The sequence below is a fragment of the Musa acuminata genome, chromosome BXJ3-5, assembly GCF_036884655.1.
Source record: "Musa acuminata AAA Group cultivar baxijiao chromosome BXJ3-5, Cavendish_Baxijiao_AAA, whole genome shotgun sequence".
Classification (NCBI taxonomy): domain Eukaryota; kingdom Viridiplantae; phylum Streptophyta; class Magnoliopsida; order Zingiberales; family Musaceae; genus Musa; species Musa acuminata.
In genome coordinates this window covers 35395926-35413563 of record NC_088353.1, presented here as the reverse complement: position 1 = coordinate 35413563, position 17638 = coordinate 35395926, and the positions used below count along the sequence as shown (strand labels likewise).

General features: G+C 44.9%; 2 protein-coding genes across 8 annotated transcripts; both read right to left on the bottom strand.

The window, feature by feature from the left end:
• Window positions 1–349: 349 nt before the first annotated feature.
• Window positions 350–2469, bottom strand: LOC103985836 (ferredoxin C 2, chloroplastic). Its single transcript, XM_009403688.3, has 6 exons — window positions 2068–2469; window positions 1890–1953; window positions 1497–1585; window positions 1061–1129; window positions 890–934; window positions 350–585 (listed from the first exon to the last, which is right to left on the bottom strand). The coding sequence occupies exons 1-6, from the start codon at window positions 2359–2361 to the stop codon at window positions 541–543; spliced, it is 606 nt and encodes a 201-aa protein (XP_009401963.2). The 5' UTR covers window positions 2362–2469; the 3' UTR covers window positions 350–540.
• Window positions 2470–2842: 373 nt separating this feature from the next.
• Window positions 2843–15794, bottom strand: LOC103985839 (germin-like protein 5-1). Of its 7 annotated transcripts, XR_010496791.1 has the most exons (6): window positions 15301–15790; window positions 14983–15150; window positions 14407–14618; window positions 14044–14083; window positions 4953–5058; window positions 4660–4873 (listed from the first exon to the last, which is right to left on the bottom strand). XR_010496791.1 is itself a non-coding variant. In XM_065152529.1 (5 exons), exons 4-5 carry the CDS (start codon window positions 3729–3731, stop codon window positions 2989–2991), a joined length of 660 nt encoding a protein of 219 aa, XP_065008601.1. In that variant the 5' UTR covers window positions 3732–4205; window positions 4340–4873; window positions 4953–5058; window positions 14044–14084; the 3' UTR covers window positions 2843–2988. The 7 variants fall into 7 exon arrangements, 4 of the variants coding, with proteins under 4 accessions (XP_065008601.1, XP_065008597.1, XP_065008598.1 ...); XM_065152529.1 differs by lacking the exons at window positions 14407–14618; window positions 14983–15150; window positions 15301–15790 and adding exons at window positions 2843–3536; window positions 3620–4205 and having other exon boundaries at window positions 4340–4873; window positions 14044–14084; XR_010496792.1 differs by lacking the exon at window positions 14044–14083 and having other exon boundaries at window positions 15073–15150; window positions 15301–15794.
• Between the last annotated feature and the right edge of the window lie 1844 nt (window positions 15795–17638).

The window sequence follows — 17638 nt, the reverse complement described above, 5'->3', positions numbered from 1 at the left end:
TGATTCGGATTCATCATGTATCAAACCGAGTCATCTGTAAATTTTCTCTTTTTTGTGTTCTTTCCTCGGGTGCAGATCAATTGCACTAGCCCTTCTTTTTTTGTCGCCATGAGGTAAAATAAGGATTGAAGTGCCACTGAAGTTGATCTAAGAAACATGCTAATGCATTCCCGGCTATGCTTGAAAAGCTTGGCTTTGTCCACGATAATCACATCAAACTATTTCTTCTTTGCAAAAAGCAGCCAACAGCTTGTAGCTCAATATGATCACAGAGGAAACTTCGTATGGGGACTCTGAATGAGATGGATCATCACCCTCTATGCCATACCTTATTGATGAAGGCATAGGATACGAAAGCGGATACACCAGCAATATATAAGCATCTTAAAGAAAAGTCGACACAGTGATAGCAAACGAACGAGATGGAATTCCAAGTAGTTGCACAAACACACAACTCAAAAGTCCGAAAGAAAAGACAGCAAAGGCAGCTCACGTTAACTATCAAAGATTAAAACATGGACTTTATCTTCCAGGCATCAATCACTCATCACCCATGGCAAGCTCCAATGCATAATCATCTCTTTCCTGTCATTCATGCAATAACAGAGCATCAAGTAGTAAGACTAAACCTCAAAATGAGAAAAATGAAGTTACACTTGTCATGCAATACAAAAAAGAATACCACATAACATTTATTCCAGAGGCAACTAATTCATGCCTAGTAATGCAAGGTTGACAGGTTTCAGGAATCAAATCAACATGCAGTTGGTTGGATTAATTCCTAAAATGAACTCTTACGATAATGCTAGTCCTTCATTCTGTGAATACTAAGACAAGACAACTGAGTTTTCCTATTTATTTTACTGTCTTCTGAGGCTAAAGAACTTACAATTGGTCCTCGTGCAAAATACCGTCCAAATTGGAGCCAGTAAACCTGAAAAGTAGACTACTAGTCAATAGATGCGATTTGTCCCATTATCTTCTCAAAAGAAAGGAGGCAAAAATACACAAACTAATAGTGATTTGCAGTTTCCAGGTATCAACTGAAATATAATAATACCTCATCCTCATCTTGAGTTTCAACTTCAATGTCAGAAGATGGAAAACCCACACATAATAATGCATAACCCTGAAAAGATTCAGTGGTCTTCAAAACATCCTCAAGATATTTGATTGCGACAAATATGCTTTAAATTATCGAACTATAGCATCTACCACTACAATAAGAACTTGTCATAGTCTTAAATGACAATGCACATGAAGCTTTAATCTCCAACCTGTAATTTAACCCATCAGGATTATATTAGTTTGGAAACTAATCTTGTAGTAGGACAATTTCGAGTACCAAACTGGCACATTTTCACTATCTCAATCCTGGAGTCGATGAAACAGCTAGCAACATCTATAACTCAATTTAAACAGTACTCTATTATCACATGCAACAGGGAATTACCACCCGTATGATATAGCCATAATACAAACATAAGGCAACCAACCTTAGCTTTCAACTCCGCAGATATTCCAAGAGCCTCTGGTTGTCTAATTTGACCAGATCTCACTCGAACTGCACAGCTGGTGCAGCAACCTGAACAGTAAATTCCACTTGGGATCATTTGCTTCTGCTTAATTTGGAAGAAATCCTAGCTGATGACACTACATGTATGGATTCTGCAATCCCCATCAACATCCTATAGTGTACTTGTGATAGCTGAACCTTTTGTAAAATCATAGCAACTCATGCAGAACTCAACCAGCCAAAAAGGTTGCCAATCATTTTCTCAAACAGGTACAAGGTGAGAAAAAAGGCATGAAGATGCCGACATCCTCCCATGCTATTCACACAATAAAGCACTAAATTTGAGGAAAGGGAAGGCCATAAGATGGCATACCGTGCCTGCAAGCAAAGGGCAGGGATATGTTCTGGGACTCTGCAGTGTGTAGGATGTATTGGTCCTGCATCAAATGAAGTAAAGTAACAGCTAATTGACATGGGGAAAAGGAAGTGGAGGTTCTTTGCAGAAGCTCAAGCAGGTGCTTCGACAATGGGGTTAAGGAAATGCCGACTACCTCCGGAACGACGAACTCGTGGACGATACCCCGCTGCCGGTCATGAACTGTGACCCGGTGAGTCGCGATAGAAGAAGAGGACGAAGTGACCGTCGCGGCCGACGTCGGATTCGTGGTCTGCAGCTCCGCTCGGACCGTCATCGATGACCGCTCGCTGCTCGAATAGCGACGAAGTTGTAAAATTCGTACTTGCGCCGGGAGGATGATCGTGGAGGAAGAGGATGTGAGGAAGGAGGGACGGCAGCAGTTGTTCGAAGGGATCGGAAGATGCATCACGACCGCCGCTTGCATCATAAGAGCATAGTGTTTACTTTGTTTCGCTACTTCTCCTCCTCCGCCTCCTATCTCCCTCTCGTCTCGCGCGTTCTCAGCCGCTCGCTCCCGGCTAACAACCAGCACGGATAAGACGGACTGTGAAACAATTCGACGAGGTTAATCGCTCATCACCCACACTCTCCACTAGTCATGCGCCACATAGGCAAGCCTAGTAGAGCCCTCTACACACGTGGACGCTTTGAGTCCGTTGAATCGTGCAAAGATCGCTGATGTGGAGCTCTTATGGCCTTTACATAAAAGCTACAGCATCTTGAATCATTTTGACTTGTTTGAGTCACCTCAGCTTGGTTTCAATTTGCCATTACCTTCTGCAACCATGTCTTTTATGTATATTGCTTCTGATAGAATTATTTCAGCCAGAGAGTAGGAAAAAATCCCTCTAACTTCGCAAATGTTTATCATGTCTATTGCTTCTGATAGAATTATTTCAACAAGAGAGTAGGAAAGGGCATTGAATTATTAGGCTTTGATTGGGAGCTATAGTTGCAGTCTTTATTACACTCTCTCATATCTCAATAAGAATTAGAAGTAGCAACTTCATACAAACCATGAATCATAGTGGCCGAGTCCAAGAAATGAGAACTCTCACTTCTTGGGCTGGAGGCGGCTCTTGATCTTCTCGACTTCCTTGGTCCCGATCTGGAAGGCCTTGGTGAGGACGTGATCGGGCACCGAAGGGGTGGCGGCGAAGAGGGTAGCGGCCAGGGACTGTGTGCCTGGGAGCTGGCTGTTGAAGGCGGCGAGGGCGGCGGCGGGGACGTCGGCGTTGTTCTTCTGGAAGTGGACGAGTCCGCGAGGGAAAACGAAGACGTCGCCCTTGGTGATGGTCTTGGCGATCAGCTTGTTGGCGGTGGTGATGAAGCCCACGTCGAGGGTGCCCTCGAGCACGAAGACGACCTCGGTGGCGCGGGGGTGGGTGTGTGGCGGGTTCAGCCCGCCGGGGGCGTAGTCGACGCGGGACATGGACACGCCCAGGGTGTTGAGCCCGGCGATCTTCTCCACGTTGGCGGCGGTGACCAGGGAGCCCATGGTGGTGTTGATGGCCGCGCCCGGCTTCGCCAGCCCCTGGAAGAAGAAGTCCGCCTCCGTCACGTTCGCTGCCGGCTTGCACGCAAAGCCATTCACCCTCACGCCTGCCGAGGACAGTCGTGAACATGACCAAGAGAAACATCAGATCAAGTAACGAAACCAAGTAGAGCTCAAGAAGGCGCGTTACCAGCGTTGAGATCCGCCACGCAGATATCCTGCAGCATGTCAGGATCCGCAGCAAGGTTGGAAGAAACGAGGAAGAGGAATGAGAAGATGGTGACGAGGGAAGACGTGGCCATGGCTTTCGTTGGTTGCTGCTGAACTATCTTGGTATGAAAGAGAGATTGATGGACTTGCAGGACAAGGAGAAAGAGGTGATGCTATTTGTAAAGGATAACTTGGGAGTAAGGTTTGGGTAATGCAGGGGTGAATGACCTTCCAAACCAAGAAAAATTGAGGAAGGCAGATGAAGCAGTATGTCTCAGTTGATGGATATAGTTATAGCTTAGTAGAACTATCTGAACTTAATATAATCGAAGAGATTAAACCAATATATTATCCTTCCAACTAAACTATGAAGCTAAAAGATCTCAAACTGGAATCTTATGGACTGAGAAAACATGGAAGAATACACGGAGAAGAGAGACCCAGTCTTGAGGGGAAAAGAAGTATGAACCTTACGGTCAATGGTCCCCCTTCGAATGGCGTAATAATGCAGCGGCCAACCAACAGCAGGCTTTGCTGACCAAGTTGGGACGCATTTAATGTAGGCTCTGTTAATTCATTAATTAACAACCAGGATATGAAATTATGTAAGATTCTGAAGAGATCAGAGTTCATAATAGAACAAAGATGAAGATAAGACTGGTAAAGCTGCAGTTTAGTGCAGAGTCTAATGAGATTATACCGTGCTCAGTGCTGATTGATCAAAAGCATGAACTGCGCTGAACTCCGGACGCTGTCATGGGCTCCTCCAACTTGCAGCAAATGGAGTCAATACTTAACTACAGCTTTAACTTTCAGTGCAAGCCTGAATGGTGATATTGACACCAAAGCATTGCTGGGAAGCAAAGTGGGCGGGAGAAGACTTCATCAGCTGGGAAAAGATCATCCAGATTCTTCTGGTCATGACAGGTTCCTGGAACCTTCTTCACAACTTATTCTCTCTTGTGCTTTTATAGTGGGCTGACTCGAGTTTGAAAAATATCTCTTCTCAAAGGCAGGAGGGGTCCGAAGGCATCAGCCAAAGTTATTTTCAAATATACACCCCATTATGTAAGTTCTTAAAACATGTTTAGCTAGAAAGAAGTTTTCACAAGAGCTCTCAATGGTCTCTGTTACAAAGATTGGTTGGAAGCCAATGCTAACCTTGTCTCTTCTGCTGATTAGCTTTAGGAGATGCACCTTGAATGATGGCAGGTAGCAGCTTTTTGCATTACATCTGCAATATCAAACATTCAGCATCAGTTGACGATGGCTACTGCATGCTCCATCCCAAATAAAATGAAAAAGATCATTACATGCTTAAAAGGGAGCTGCAGTCCTGCTGCCTGTGCAGCAGATAACAAGTGAGGCTCCCAACAAAGTGACCTACTTTATTACTGGCCATTCCTATGACAGGGTCTCCTACAAACAACCAGGTCCATGTCATCTTCCTTGTTCCAGCAAGAATATAAACCATTAAAAAAAGCTTCATGTTTAATTTGAGGTAATAAAAAAAAAGGATAAACGCAAAGAAGATACACAGAAAGAAGATTTGAGGCAAAGAGTTATAAAAGAAAATTTGAGGTGAGTAATTTCCAGCGATCAGCAATGACCATAGACCTTCTATTCTGATAAAAAAACAGATAAACACAAAGAAGATCCTTGCCTTCAATTAAAATAAAAGTCACAATTACTTAAAACTTGTTAAACAGTTCTCTGAAAGATGATATGCCATTTTTCTTTATTGAATTTCATATCCAATCAGAGTATCACACCTTTTTGCAAATTAAGAGATCTCTTTAGAAAAAATCTATCATATTTCGACCTGATAAGAGGCAGTCTGTGGCTTTGGAGCAAGTACAAGCAATTCATTTTCTTTATGCAGCAACCATTTAGTCATAGGAAAACATCAAGTTGGCTGTTTAAACAAGATATGCATAGTTTCATGGCCCCCAAATAATGGTTAGATGATTGTATGATACATGACATTTGGCATTGGATACATGTCAACAAATATCGACTCTATGCCAGCCTAGTGCTCTGTCAGCATACACTTAGCATGCCAAAATTGCCAGTAGTATTCCACTTGGCATGTGAAACAACTAAGCAGAAAAGGCCAGTATATATATAGAAACAATAACCACAATAAATATGCAATAACTAAAACATAGAAAAGATTGTAATATGATTTGGGACATGGATCTGCATCAACCCCAAAGTGTAACTTACTTTTCTTTCTCGGCACAAGGTTCTTGTGATTTGTGACAATATGACATCATAACAATAACCATAGTGGTGGGTGGCTCAATTTGAGATCTATGGTACATTTGGTGACCTTCAATTTATGAAAAAGAAAAAACAAAGCAACAACTACCTGGGAGACATTTTCCGTAGATTATTCTGCAAGCATATTATTGCAGGAAAAGTCAAACATCATTGCAAGTCCACAATGCAAAAGTTTAATAAATTAGGTTACAAGTCAATGCTATTTTTATTACTTCCACTTTGCTGTTTTCTTATCAATACTGGAATAACAATTCACATGCACCATCAACCATCACCCTGTCAAATGAAAGACATTACTGCAATGTATATCTGCCCATTTTATAAGGAGATAGTGCAATTTCTCATTTATCCATGAACATTGTGCTATCGACAGAACCATGCATCCTCTAAAATTTGATCAATCTTTACTGTTTACATGGCAGAGTACCGCATACTAACCAATCAGCACAAGTTAACCACTTGTTTCAAGTGTCGAAATATCTGCAGCCCTGCATCTATTTACAAATATTTAAGGGGATGGAACAAAGGATTAAGGATGGAGCAACAATGTGACAGGGCTGTCATGTCTTAGGTAGATAGTTCATGAATTCTTAATGATATAGAAAAGCTAACAAAAATGTCAAAGGATTTAACTGTGGGAATTGTGCTATCCTAATAATTTATGAGATGATGCAGCACGAATTCCATCCCCTTAGAGCAATTTTCATGCATTATTTTGGTGAAAATGTCCATGTAACTTTGTTTTTTGGACTATAATAGGAACCATAATAATGTCAATAGATGGATGAATCATATATTAGCAACCATGAAAGAACACCTGAAAATACTTGATATATCCATAGGTGCATACATGCCAGATTCTTCAACATTGATACAAAACAAGTGTGTTGTCTACACCTTTTTATGAAACTAAACACAAAATATGTAAGACATTTCAAAACATATCATTGCTAATCAAGGTTTGTAATTTCATATCGTACCGGAATATCGAGCTCAACTCGGTACGGTACGAGTATACTGAGTGGTACGTTATGGCGTACTGCTTGGTGTATATACATATATATAATAAAAAAGTTAAAAAATAAAAAAGGGCGACATCGCCTCGACGCGGTGTCACGACCTTAGCTGGAATTGCCTAAGGTGTGAGGCACCCTTGCGGCCAAAGACGCGAACTTAGCTTGCGTTGCCTAAGTCGCGAGTCACCCTTGTGGCAAAGACGCGAACTTAGCTTGCGTTGCCTAAGTCGCGCTTCGCCCTTGCGATCTTGCTCCGCAAGGATCGGCCCACTTTGTAACCTCTCGCAAGTCCCGAAGGACCTGTAAAAGAGAAAGAAGTTAGTTCGAAAGAACGAGCAACGGACAAGTCCCGAAGTCTCACGAAAAGGGAAGCTTTACAAGCAATTCGTCGAACACCTTGTGTGCACAAGAGAAAAGAGGGAGAGGGAGAAAAACAAGGCTTTCAAGGATGAACGAACAGCTGCAAGCCCACAAACAGCCGCTCACCTGGTCCTGGGCGCAAAACCAAGTTCCCGTAAAGGTCACGTGCGAACTTGCGAAAGAGAGTTCAACGCCCGGTATATAACCGAAGCCCCATCCAGCCCTGTGCCACTCGGGGGGTTCCTGAGGTCTGAGATGGCTGACATTTTGGTGAGCGGAGGCAGCTCTCTGCTCACCTCCCGCGGCACGCGAAAACGGAGCTGTTTTGGGCTGTTTTGCTCTGTTCGGTGAGCGATCGCTTTGCAACGCTGTAGCTTGTTCGAACTTACATATTTACAAGCAAAATGACCCAAAACCATGAGAAAACATGTTGTCAAGCAGCTGTACATGCAGGTGTGTGCGACGAACGGTTCGTTGAACGGAGTTGTTGCGGGTGCGCGACGACCGTTCGTGACATTCTCCCCCACTTAAACTGTCGACGCCCTCGTCGACGCTTGTTGGTAGTTGTTGATGACTTCTTCTTCATGTCGCAGGGCGTCTTCAGGCTCCCAACTGGCTTCAGTTCGAGGAAGCTTTCGCCACTTCACCAAGTACTCTGTTTGCTCCACTCCGTTGGGTAGCTTTATCTTGCGATCCGCCAGAATGGTTTCCACTCGCTTCTCGTAGGAGGCTGTGATGGGAGGTAGCCGAGTTGGAACACTTCGGGAAGCATCTTGCGGATCCGAATGGTAGGCCTTCAAGTTGCTGGCGTGAAGAACGTTGTGAATTTTGAACCACGCCGGCAGTTGCAACTTGTAAGAAACATTGCCTACCCTGCTGATAATTGGGAAGGGCCCTTCATACTTACGCAACAATCCTTTGTGGACTCTGTTCCTGAAGAATTGGAGTGATGCTGGTTGGAGCTTTACCAACACCAAATCGCCAACTTTGAACTCTTGCGGTCGCCTTCCCAAGTCGGCCCACTTCTTCATCCTCTTTGCCGCCTTCTCCAAGTAAGCCCGCGCAATATCTGCATTTCGATGCCACTCCTTTGCGAAATGATAAGCTGAAGGACTACTTCCAGTATACCCAATTGCCATGGTGTGCGGAGTCGACGGTTGTTGTCCTGTGATAATTTCGAAGGGGCTCTTGTTGGACGCAGAGCTCCGCTGCAAGTTGTAGGAGAATTGGGCAATGTCCAACAGCTTCACCCAATCTCGTTAATTGGCACTCACGTAGTGCCGGAGATATTGCTCCAAGAGCGAGTTTATTCTTTCAGTCTGACCATCCGTCTGGGGGTGGAGGCTTGTAGAGAAGTATAACTTTGACCCCAACAATTTGAATAGCTCGGTCCAGAATCGTCCCAAGAACCGAGCGTCTCGATCACTAATGATATTGTGTGGGACTCCCTAATACTTCACTACACCCTTCATCATCAGTCTGGCCGCCTCTTCAGCTGAACAGTGTAGGGGAGCAACAATGAAAGTTGCATACTTTGAAAACCGATCGACCACCACAAGTATCGATCCAAGTCCCCCTACAGGTGGCAAGCTTGATATGAAGTCTAAGGAAACGCTCTCCCACGGCATTTCTGGTACGGGCAACGGCTCCAAAAGTCCCACCGGCTTTCGCTGCTCCACCTTGTCTTGTTGGCAAGTAAGGCATGTTCGAACATATTCCTCCACATCAATCCCCATCTTCGGCCAGTAGAAAGCCCTCTCCACGAGAGCCAACGTTCTGTGAATGCTTGGGTGTCCAGCCCAAAGGAAATCGTGACACTCCTTTAAGAGTTCACGTCTTAAATTGTCCACTCAGGGAACATAGACCCTATTCCCTTTTGTGTAAACAAGTCCCTCCTGAACCCAAAATCGTCGTGCCTTGCCTTCTTTGATGAGCTGCATCAGGATAACTGCCTGGGGATCACTATACAGTCCATCCTTGATTCGGGAAAGGAAGTTGGAGTGCAACTGACTTGCTTGGCCTCTGCCCTCCAGTTGTGCAGCATTCACGCATTCCACCTTCCGACTCAGTGCATCGGCCACGACATTCGCCTTCCCAGGCTTGTACTCCATTGCCATATCAAATTCAGCCAGGAAGTCCTGCCACCGTGCGTACTTTGGGGAGAGCTTCTTCTGAGTTTGAAAATAGCTCAAGGCGATGTTGTCTGTCCTCAGCACAAATCGCGACCCGAGGAGGTAGTGTCGCCAAACTCGTACGTAGTGGATTACTGCTATCATCTCTTTCTCATGCACTGGATACCGCCTCTCGGTCTCGTTGAGTTTGCGGCTCTCGTAGGCCACCAGATGACCTTCCTGCATGAGTACTCCCCCAATAGCGAAGTCCGAAGCATCTGTATGGACTTCAAAGGGCTCTCCATAGTTTGGCAATTTGAGCATTGGTTCTTCTAGAACAGCAACCTTCCGATCTTGGAATGCTATCTCACATTTGTCAGACCACTTCCAAGGCTGCTCCTTCAGCAACTCCGTCAGTGGGGTTGCTCGCTTCGAGTATCCCGCAATGAAGCATCGATAGTAGTTGACGAAACCAAGGAAGGATCTCAACTCTGGCACCTTCTTTGGAGTTCGCCATTCCGCAACTGCTTGCACCTTCGACTTATCCATCCGAATGGAGCCATCACCGATTCAATGCCCCAAGAATAGGATCTCAGTTTGAGCAAAGTAGCATTTCTCCCTTTTTACGAATAAAGTGTTCTCCCAGAGAACCTTGAAAATCGTCTGAAGGTGCTTGACGTGCTCCTTGAGCGTTTGGCTATAGACGACGATATCGTCCAAGTAGACGACCACGAACTTATCCAAATACTCCTTGAATAGCTGGTTCATGAGAGTACAGAATGTGGCCGGAGCGTTAGTTAAGCCGAAAGGCATCACCAAGAACTCAAACGCTCCATACCTAGTCACACAAGTAGTCTTCGCTTCGTCACCTTCAGCAATGCGCACCTGCCAATACCCCGACCGAATGTCGAGTTTTGAGAAATACTTAGCCTTGCCCAGTTGGCCGAACAAGTCCGCGATAAGCGGGATGGGATACTTGTTCTTCACTGTTACTTTGTTGAGGGCTCGATAGTCGACGCATAATCGGAGGCTCCCATCTTGTTTCTTCTGGAAGAGAACTAGAGCTCCGAAAGGTGCTTTTGAGCTGCGGATGAGACCACCGCTTAGCAGTTCACCTAACTGCTTCCTGAGTTCTGCCAACTCTGGCGGGGGCATGCGATAGGGTGGTCTCGCTGGAGGGTTCACTCCTGGCTCCAGCTCGATACTGTGATCCACGCCTCTGCGTGGTGGAAGAGTCTTCGGCAACTCGGGTGGCATAACGTCTTTGAACTCCTTCAGGACGTTCGCCACCACAGCAGGTTCTTGAATGGCCTCTTCGTTGAGTGGCTTTAGCTTCATAGCAGCCACGAATGTCAGTTCACCCTTTCGCACCCCTTTCTTCAATTGTAATGCCGAAATGTGTTGGGGCTCCTTAGTTCCTCTCCGAGAGACGGGAACCACGTAGGGGTCATCGCCTCCCATCATACATAGGGAATTCAATAACGGCATCGGCACCAACTTCGCCGCGTGCATAAACTCCATTCCAAGAATCACTTGGAAGTCGTCCAGTGGCACGGCCATCATGTTGGTGTTCCCGCTCCATGTTCCGATTTTGATGGGAACTCCCTTCGCCAACCCGGATATTCGCCTGGCCTCCGAGTTCACCGCTTTCATTCGACTTGGGCTCTTCTTCAAGGTCAACCCAAGTCGCTGTGCTTCACGATCGGCTATGAAGTTGTGGGTAGCGCCTGTGTCCACCATTGCACGGGTCGTTTGGCCATTCAGCTTGATGTCCACATACATCAGTTCACTACTTCCTACTTTTTGTGCCTTTGTCTTCATGTTCTCCCCCACTTGACCCCGCATAGCGTTCAACAAACGCATTGCTCCCATTCGGGGTCCTTGCGACTCCTCGTCGTCGCTGCTGGATTCTGAACTGCTCGAACTAAGAGCAACAGCTTTGCCCTTGTCCGATCGGGAGGGGTGTATGGAAGTCGTTAAAGCATTGAATGCCTGTTTTTGTGGGCACTCCCTTACCATGTGCGGTCCTCCGCACAAGAAGCATCCTCCCGGTTTTGAGGCTTTGCCTTTCGGGTTCGGCCCTTTGTGGGAGCTCTTCTTCTTCTGTTCGCCCTCGAGCTCCTTCTCTCAAGAATGCTTTGGAGGGCGATTGCCTGAAGATTGTTTCCTTCTCACTGGGTCTTTAGAGGAAACAAAGTCGGTGAGCCTTTCTGCAGCTGCAATTGCCCCGACCACATCAGTAGTATTCCTTCAATTTAGCTCCTGTTGAGCCCATGGTTTCAAACCATCAAGGAAGCTGAACAACTTGTCCTTCTCGGACATGTCCTGTATGTCCAGCATTGGTGCAGAAAACTGCTTCACATAGTCTCGGATGGTGGTACTTTGGCGGAGTTGTCTCAACTTCCTTCTTGTGACGAACTCTGTGTTCTCTGGTAGGAACTGAGTTCTCAACTCCCGCTTCAAGTCCTCCCATGTGTCGACTTGACACCGACCTTGTTGGATCTCCTCCCAACGAGTTCGCCACCAAAGTTTCGCATCTCCGTTCAGATACATTGTTGCTATAGAAACTTTGGTATCTTCAGAATCGGGCCTCGTAGCTCGGAAGTATTGCTCCATGTCAAACAGAAAGTTCTCGAGCTCTTTGGCATCTCTGGCCCCTCCATATCCATGAGGCTCAGGTGCCCTCAGATTTTGTGGCGGTGCAACGCGAGTGTTGCCTCCTCCCGCATTTAACGTTCTTGTGAGCATGGCCACCTTTGCAGTGAGTTCCGCCACAACATCCTGTAAGTGCTGCACGGAGTCCTTGGTGTCATCACACAGTCGGTCGACTAGGGCCTCGACCTTGTCGATCCTGGACTCCGCTTCCTCTTGCGAGCTCTCTACCCCAACAAGTCTTTGTTGGCCATGGTAGAGTTCCTCCATGCTCGCTTCCAAAACATCAAGGCGGGTTTCCGCCGTCGTGAGTCTCTCCTTATGACTCTTTTTCCCAGTTAGCGTACCAGATTGCGCTTCCTCCACTCGCGGAGAGTTGCCAACTTCTCGCTCATCCTGTTCGCTGCTGCGATCCTCGTGAGCGGCTCCAACAGCATGAGAGCGAGTGTGCACATGCAGCCCACCTGCGGCTGCTTGGGGCAAGGGTCCGGCTTGCCCCGTCTTGCTTGATTCACCACGATGCTTTGCCATGGCGAAGTTGCGAAGTTCGTTCGTTGTTCGATCGAAGAGCTTGCCCGCTCTGATACCACAATGTCACGACCTTAGCTGGAATTGCCTAAGGCGTGAGGCACCCTTGCGGCCAAAGACGCGAACTTAGCTTGCGTTGCCTAAGTCGCGAGTCACCCTTGTGGCAAAGACGTGAACTTAGCTTGCGTTGCCTAAGTCGCGCTTCGCCCTTGCGATCTTGCTCCGCAAGGATCAGCCCACTTTGTAACCTCTCGCAGGTCCCGAAGGACCTGTAAAAGAGAAAGAAGTTAGTTCGAAAGAGCGAGCAATAGACAAGTCTTGAAGTCTCACGAAAAGGGAAGCTTTACAAGCAATTCGTCGAACACCTTGTGTGCACAAGAGAAAAGAGGGAGAGGGAGAAAAACAAGGCTTTCAAGGATGAACGAACAGCTGCAAGCCCACAAACAGCCGCTCACCTGGTCCCGGGCGCGCAAAACCAAGTTCCCGTAAAGGTCAAGTGCGAACTTGCGAAAGAGAGTTCAACGCCCGGTATATAACCGAAGCCCCATCCAGCCCTGTGCCACCCGAGGGGTTCCTGGGGTCTGAGATGGCTGACATTTTGGTGAGCGGAGGCAGCTCTCCGCTCACCTCCCGCGGCATGCGAAAACGGAGCTGTTTTGGGTTGTTTTGAGGTTGTTTTGCTCGGTTCAGTGAGCGGTCGCTTTGCAACGCTGCAGCTTGTTCGAACTTACATATTTACAAACAAAATGACCCAAAACCATGAGAAAACATGCTGTCAAGCAGCTGTACATCCAGGTGTGAGCAACGAACGGTTCGTTGAACGGAGTTGTTGCGGGTGCGCGACGACCGTTCGTGACAGCGGGGAGAAGAAACCTCATTTTCTTCTCCCTGTGAAGCCTCGGCTATGTCACCGAGGCTTCTTCTCCTCGTGCGGATGAGGAGAAGTCGCCAATGATGCCGAGACCTATCGCCTAACACGAGGAGGAGGTGACATCTCATCTGCATCGTCCGACGAGGGAGGGCGGCGACGATTGAAATCGACCATCATCGACCGATTTCATGTGGTAAGGGGGCGAAAACAACCTCAATCGACGGTACCACCCGGTAGCGGACGGTCCACGTACCGGTTTGCTAACGGACCGATAAGTACTACCCGGTACGAGCGGCATCATTCGAAATTAAAAACCTTGTTATTAATAATATATACAATGTACATTTTAATTTACTATGTATGTGAAAGTCTCCTTATACGTTTGTAAATGTATTTTAATAACTACAGCATGTTAATCATTTAAACAGCTAGTATGCTTGTAATTTTATGGATACAACTTGCACAAAATGCATATTTGTTAGCAAAGTTATATCAATAAATAGAAGATAAATATTAACTCTTGTGTCAATTCCATGCCACAACCTACTTTCTTTTTTATAATTTTACCATTAAATATCTGTACCTCATCATGTTTGTGTTCCAAGTTCACTGAGCTTTAAAATCTGCAGAACAAAAACATATCAATGTAAATAGGACTTGACTAACAGAATAACAAATAAGATTATAAGGGCTTCCACAGAATGCAAGATGTTTCTTGAATTTGTAACACATTTTTTCTTGTCTTTGTTGCTTTTGTAGCAAATTAACAAAGAGATGCAACTAGCTAATATTTTCAACAAAATGCCACAAAGATATTTTGACCAACCTTTAGATTTGGTTCCTATTCATACTCAGCTTAACAAATATCTCCTAGTTTGCAAATCAAGTTTTCCTGAACTTGAAATCTTAAAATATCATTACATGCATGAGAACAATTGTGGATTACCAGATGTCAAGCATTTCGCCTTTCAGTCTTTGGATTCTTTGAGCTTCTTCTCGAACACATAAAAGATTAGTTTTGACTTCCCTGCAAAGTCTCCCTTCAATAAGGCGGACAGGTAACCAAAGCTTTGGCACCAACTCCACGACATAGGACAGTGTCGTCTGGAATTCTTTCCCCACCAGAATCTTCTCATCTTCGTCAACATCATATCCAATCTAGATAGAAGACTGAAATTAGGGTTTCAGTTCAACAACTTAGATTAAACTTATAGAAGTCATCACACACCTCACACACTGAGTGCAACTAATCAGAGACACATGAATGCAACGTGACAAGTTCTATATTGTGAAGCGGAATCCCATTCCAATCTTCCAGTTTCTATGGAAAGTCAAAGGTCATGCTTTTCTAACTTTTGCTAAAAAAATTAACTATAAATCCCAAGGGCTAGAGTTAGATATCCCATGGAGGGTGTATAATTCAATTACAGGTGACTTGCCCTAAATTCACATCAAGAAGCATTATTTGGAACGGCTGACTTCACAAAAAAAAAGACGCAAACAAGAGCAAGGAGACCTCCACCTGTTCAATCGACCACTTCCCTTCAAATATATGGAAATCACCTTCGACCATCATGAAATCGATATCCCTCCTCCGACCACGAGACGTTACCTGGAGATCTCTCTCGAAACAATCTAGGACACCCTTTGCATCAAACTTGAGACCGAGCGCCAGGTTTTGCTGACCGACCTGTTTAAGAAGACAAACCCTTTATGATACTCATTTTAACGCCGCCTCGATGACTAGAATTTACGATTGCTCAAACTCAAATATAATGTCTTCCCCAAATCGAATAAAAATCGCAACTTTAAATGTGGCAGCACGGAGAGGATCCATCACCTGATAAAGCCGCGCAAACTTGTCCTTCTTATCGAGCAGCTGGCTGACGGCCAAGCTGGGGATGAAGTCGGCGAGGCCTTCGTAGTCCGTTAAGACGCTCCACACCGACTCCAAGTCGGCGTTCACACGGACCCGGGACTGTATCCTCCGCCTATTCTTCTGCTCCCCGACCTTCTCGACCTCGATTTCGAACCTATCTTCCCCTTCGCCGTTTCTGGAGGCCGAATCGAGCCCCGCAAGCACCTCGTCGCCACCGTCGTCGTCGGGACCATCGCGGGGAAATTTGGAGGCGGAATTGGCGAGGAGAGGGTGCCTCATGGTGCGATTAAGAGAGATGAATTTTCCGTGAGACAAGGAGGATAAGGAGGAGAAATATAGAGGAGGACCGGAGGAGAAGGGTGAGAACAAAGAATGGGGATGGGGGCGAACGGGAAGAGGCGAATACACCGCGAGTTGAACTGCTACTACACCTAACATCCCTTCTTTTGCTCTGCCCTTTTCATTTCTCTCTTTATAGCTTTTATTATTATTATTATTATTATTATTATTATTATTATTCTCAGATTTTAATGCAAAATTGCAGTTTCCATTTTTTTTCTCTCTTTATATTTTTTTTCTTATTATCATTTTCATATATCCTTCCAAAGTAAATAATTTTGTAGTCATCTCTCTAAATTTTAGTTTAGCATATTATTTTTATTTAACTTTAGGTATTTTAAATTTATATTTTTAACTTAATTAATTAGTGTTGTGATAAGACCCTGAAGGTTTTATCGTCGCTCTTATACTAAATGATAAGACTCTAAAGTCTTATCGTAAGCTCTGATACCAAATGATAAGACCCTAAAGTCTTATCGTGGAAGAAATGAGAGAAATGGGGATGATAATGATCGCTTCGAGGGGATCGATCTCCTTGATCGCTTCGAGGGGATTGGCCCTCCTTGATCACTTCGAGGGGATCGGCCTCCTAAGGTTTGTCCAAAGACAGAATAGTATTTTTCATAGCTTACTGAAAAGAAACAGTTACATTCCTATTTATAGAGTTCCACCCAGAGTCCATCAGGACTTGAACTCTAATAATAAAAAAATATTAGATAAACCTCTACTTGATTCAAACGGAACCAAACCGACTCAATAAACAAATGGACTAAACAAACTCAATAAACATTATTCAAAAGCTCAGAAAAATGGTCCTAATAGTTCCTCCCTCTTCAAATCAACCTTGTCCTCAAGGCTGAGCAGCATCAATCTCGGGGAATTTGTCTTTTAGGCTATCTGTAACGCATCACAACCCGTTGATCGAGTAAGTATGATCTCCACTTTTTAATAGTGTAAGCAACAAGTCGTCTTTCAATGTAGCAATCGTTGCATGAAACTTCTGACCCTGTATAATCAATTTTATCTTTGAACCTTTGCTATCACAAGTGAAAATCCGTCCATCAACGATCTTTACTTCCAATCTGTCATAGTCTTCAATGTGGTGGGCCAATCGGTCAACAATCTCACTGTCCATAAAATTGTTAGTGCTACTAGTATCAATCAAAACTATAACAGGCTGATGTTCTAGAGTTTCGCCAACTTCCATAATTTGCGGGTTAGAGTAGTTGGTTAATGCATGCATTGTATATATGGTAGGTCCAACATCTTCATTAGAATTTATACCTTCATGATCGGAGTCCACATTCTTAGCTTTCGGTTCCTCTCCAATTAGTTCAATCATAAGAAGTTGCCCTTATTTACATTGATGCTCCATACTCCATTTTTCATCATAATACAAACCCCTTACTGATCTTTCCTCGCTAATTTTTTTCTCATGTAGGTTTGCAAATGAGATCGCAGCTATCATAGTACGAGGTTGACGAGCCTTAACTTCACACTAGATCTCTGGAATAAGCCCTTCAATAAATGTATCCAGAAGTTGTCGGTTCGACCAATCTCTAGCTTGATTTAATAATCTTTCAAACCTACTATGATATTCTAACACTGTAGAAGTTTGATGAATTTTGACGAGCTGACAATCAAAATTCTCATATTCTGATGGGCCAAAGCGAACAAAGCCCTCTTTTGAACTGCTCCCACGAAGGAACTCCGTGAAAAGTTTCATACCAATCGTACCACTGGAGTGCATCTCCCTCGAGTTGGATTGAGACCACTTCTACCTTGGATTCTTCTGGGGTTCTGTGAAAACGGAAAACATTTTCTGCCTTAGAGATCCAATTGGTCGGATCTCCATCTTTCCATCTCGAAAATTCTATCTTCATATGTGAGTAATTTATGTCATAATCTTAGGGTCCTTTTCTTGTATTTTCAGATCTGTGCAACGTAGAACTTGAGCTCC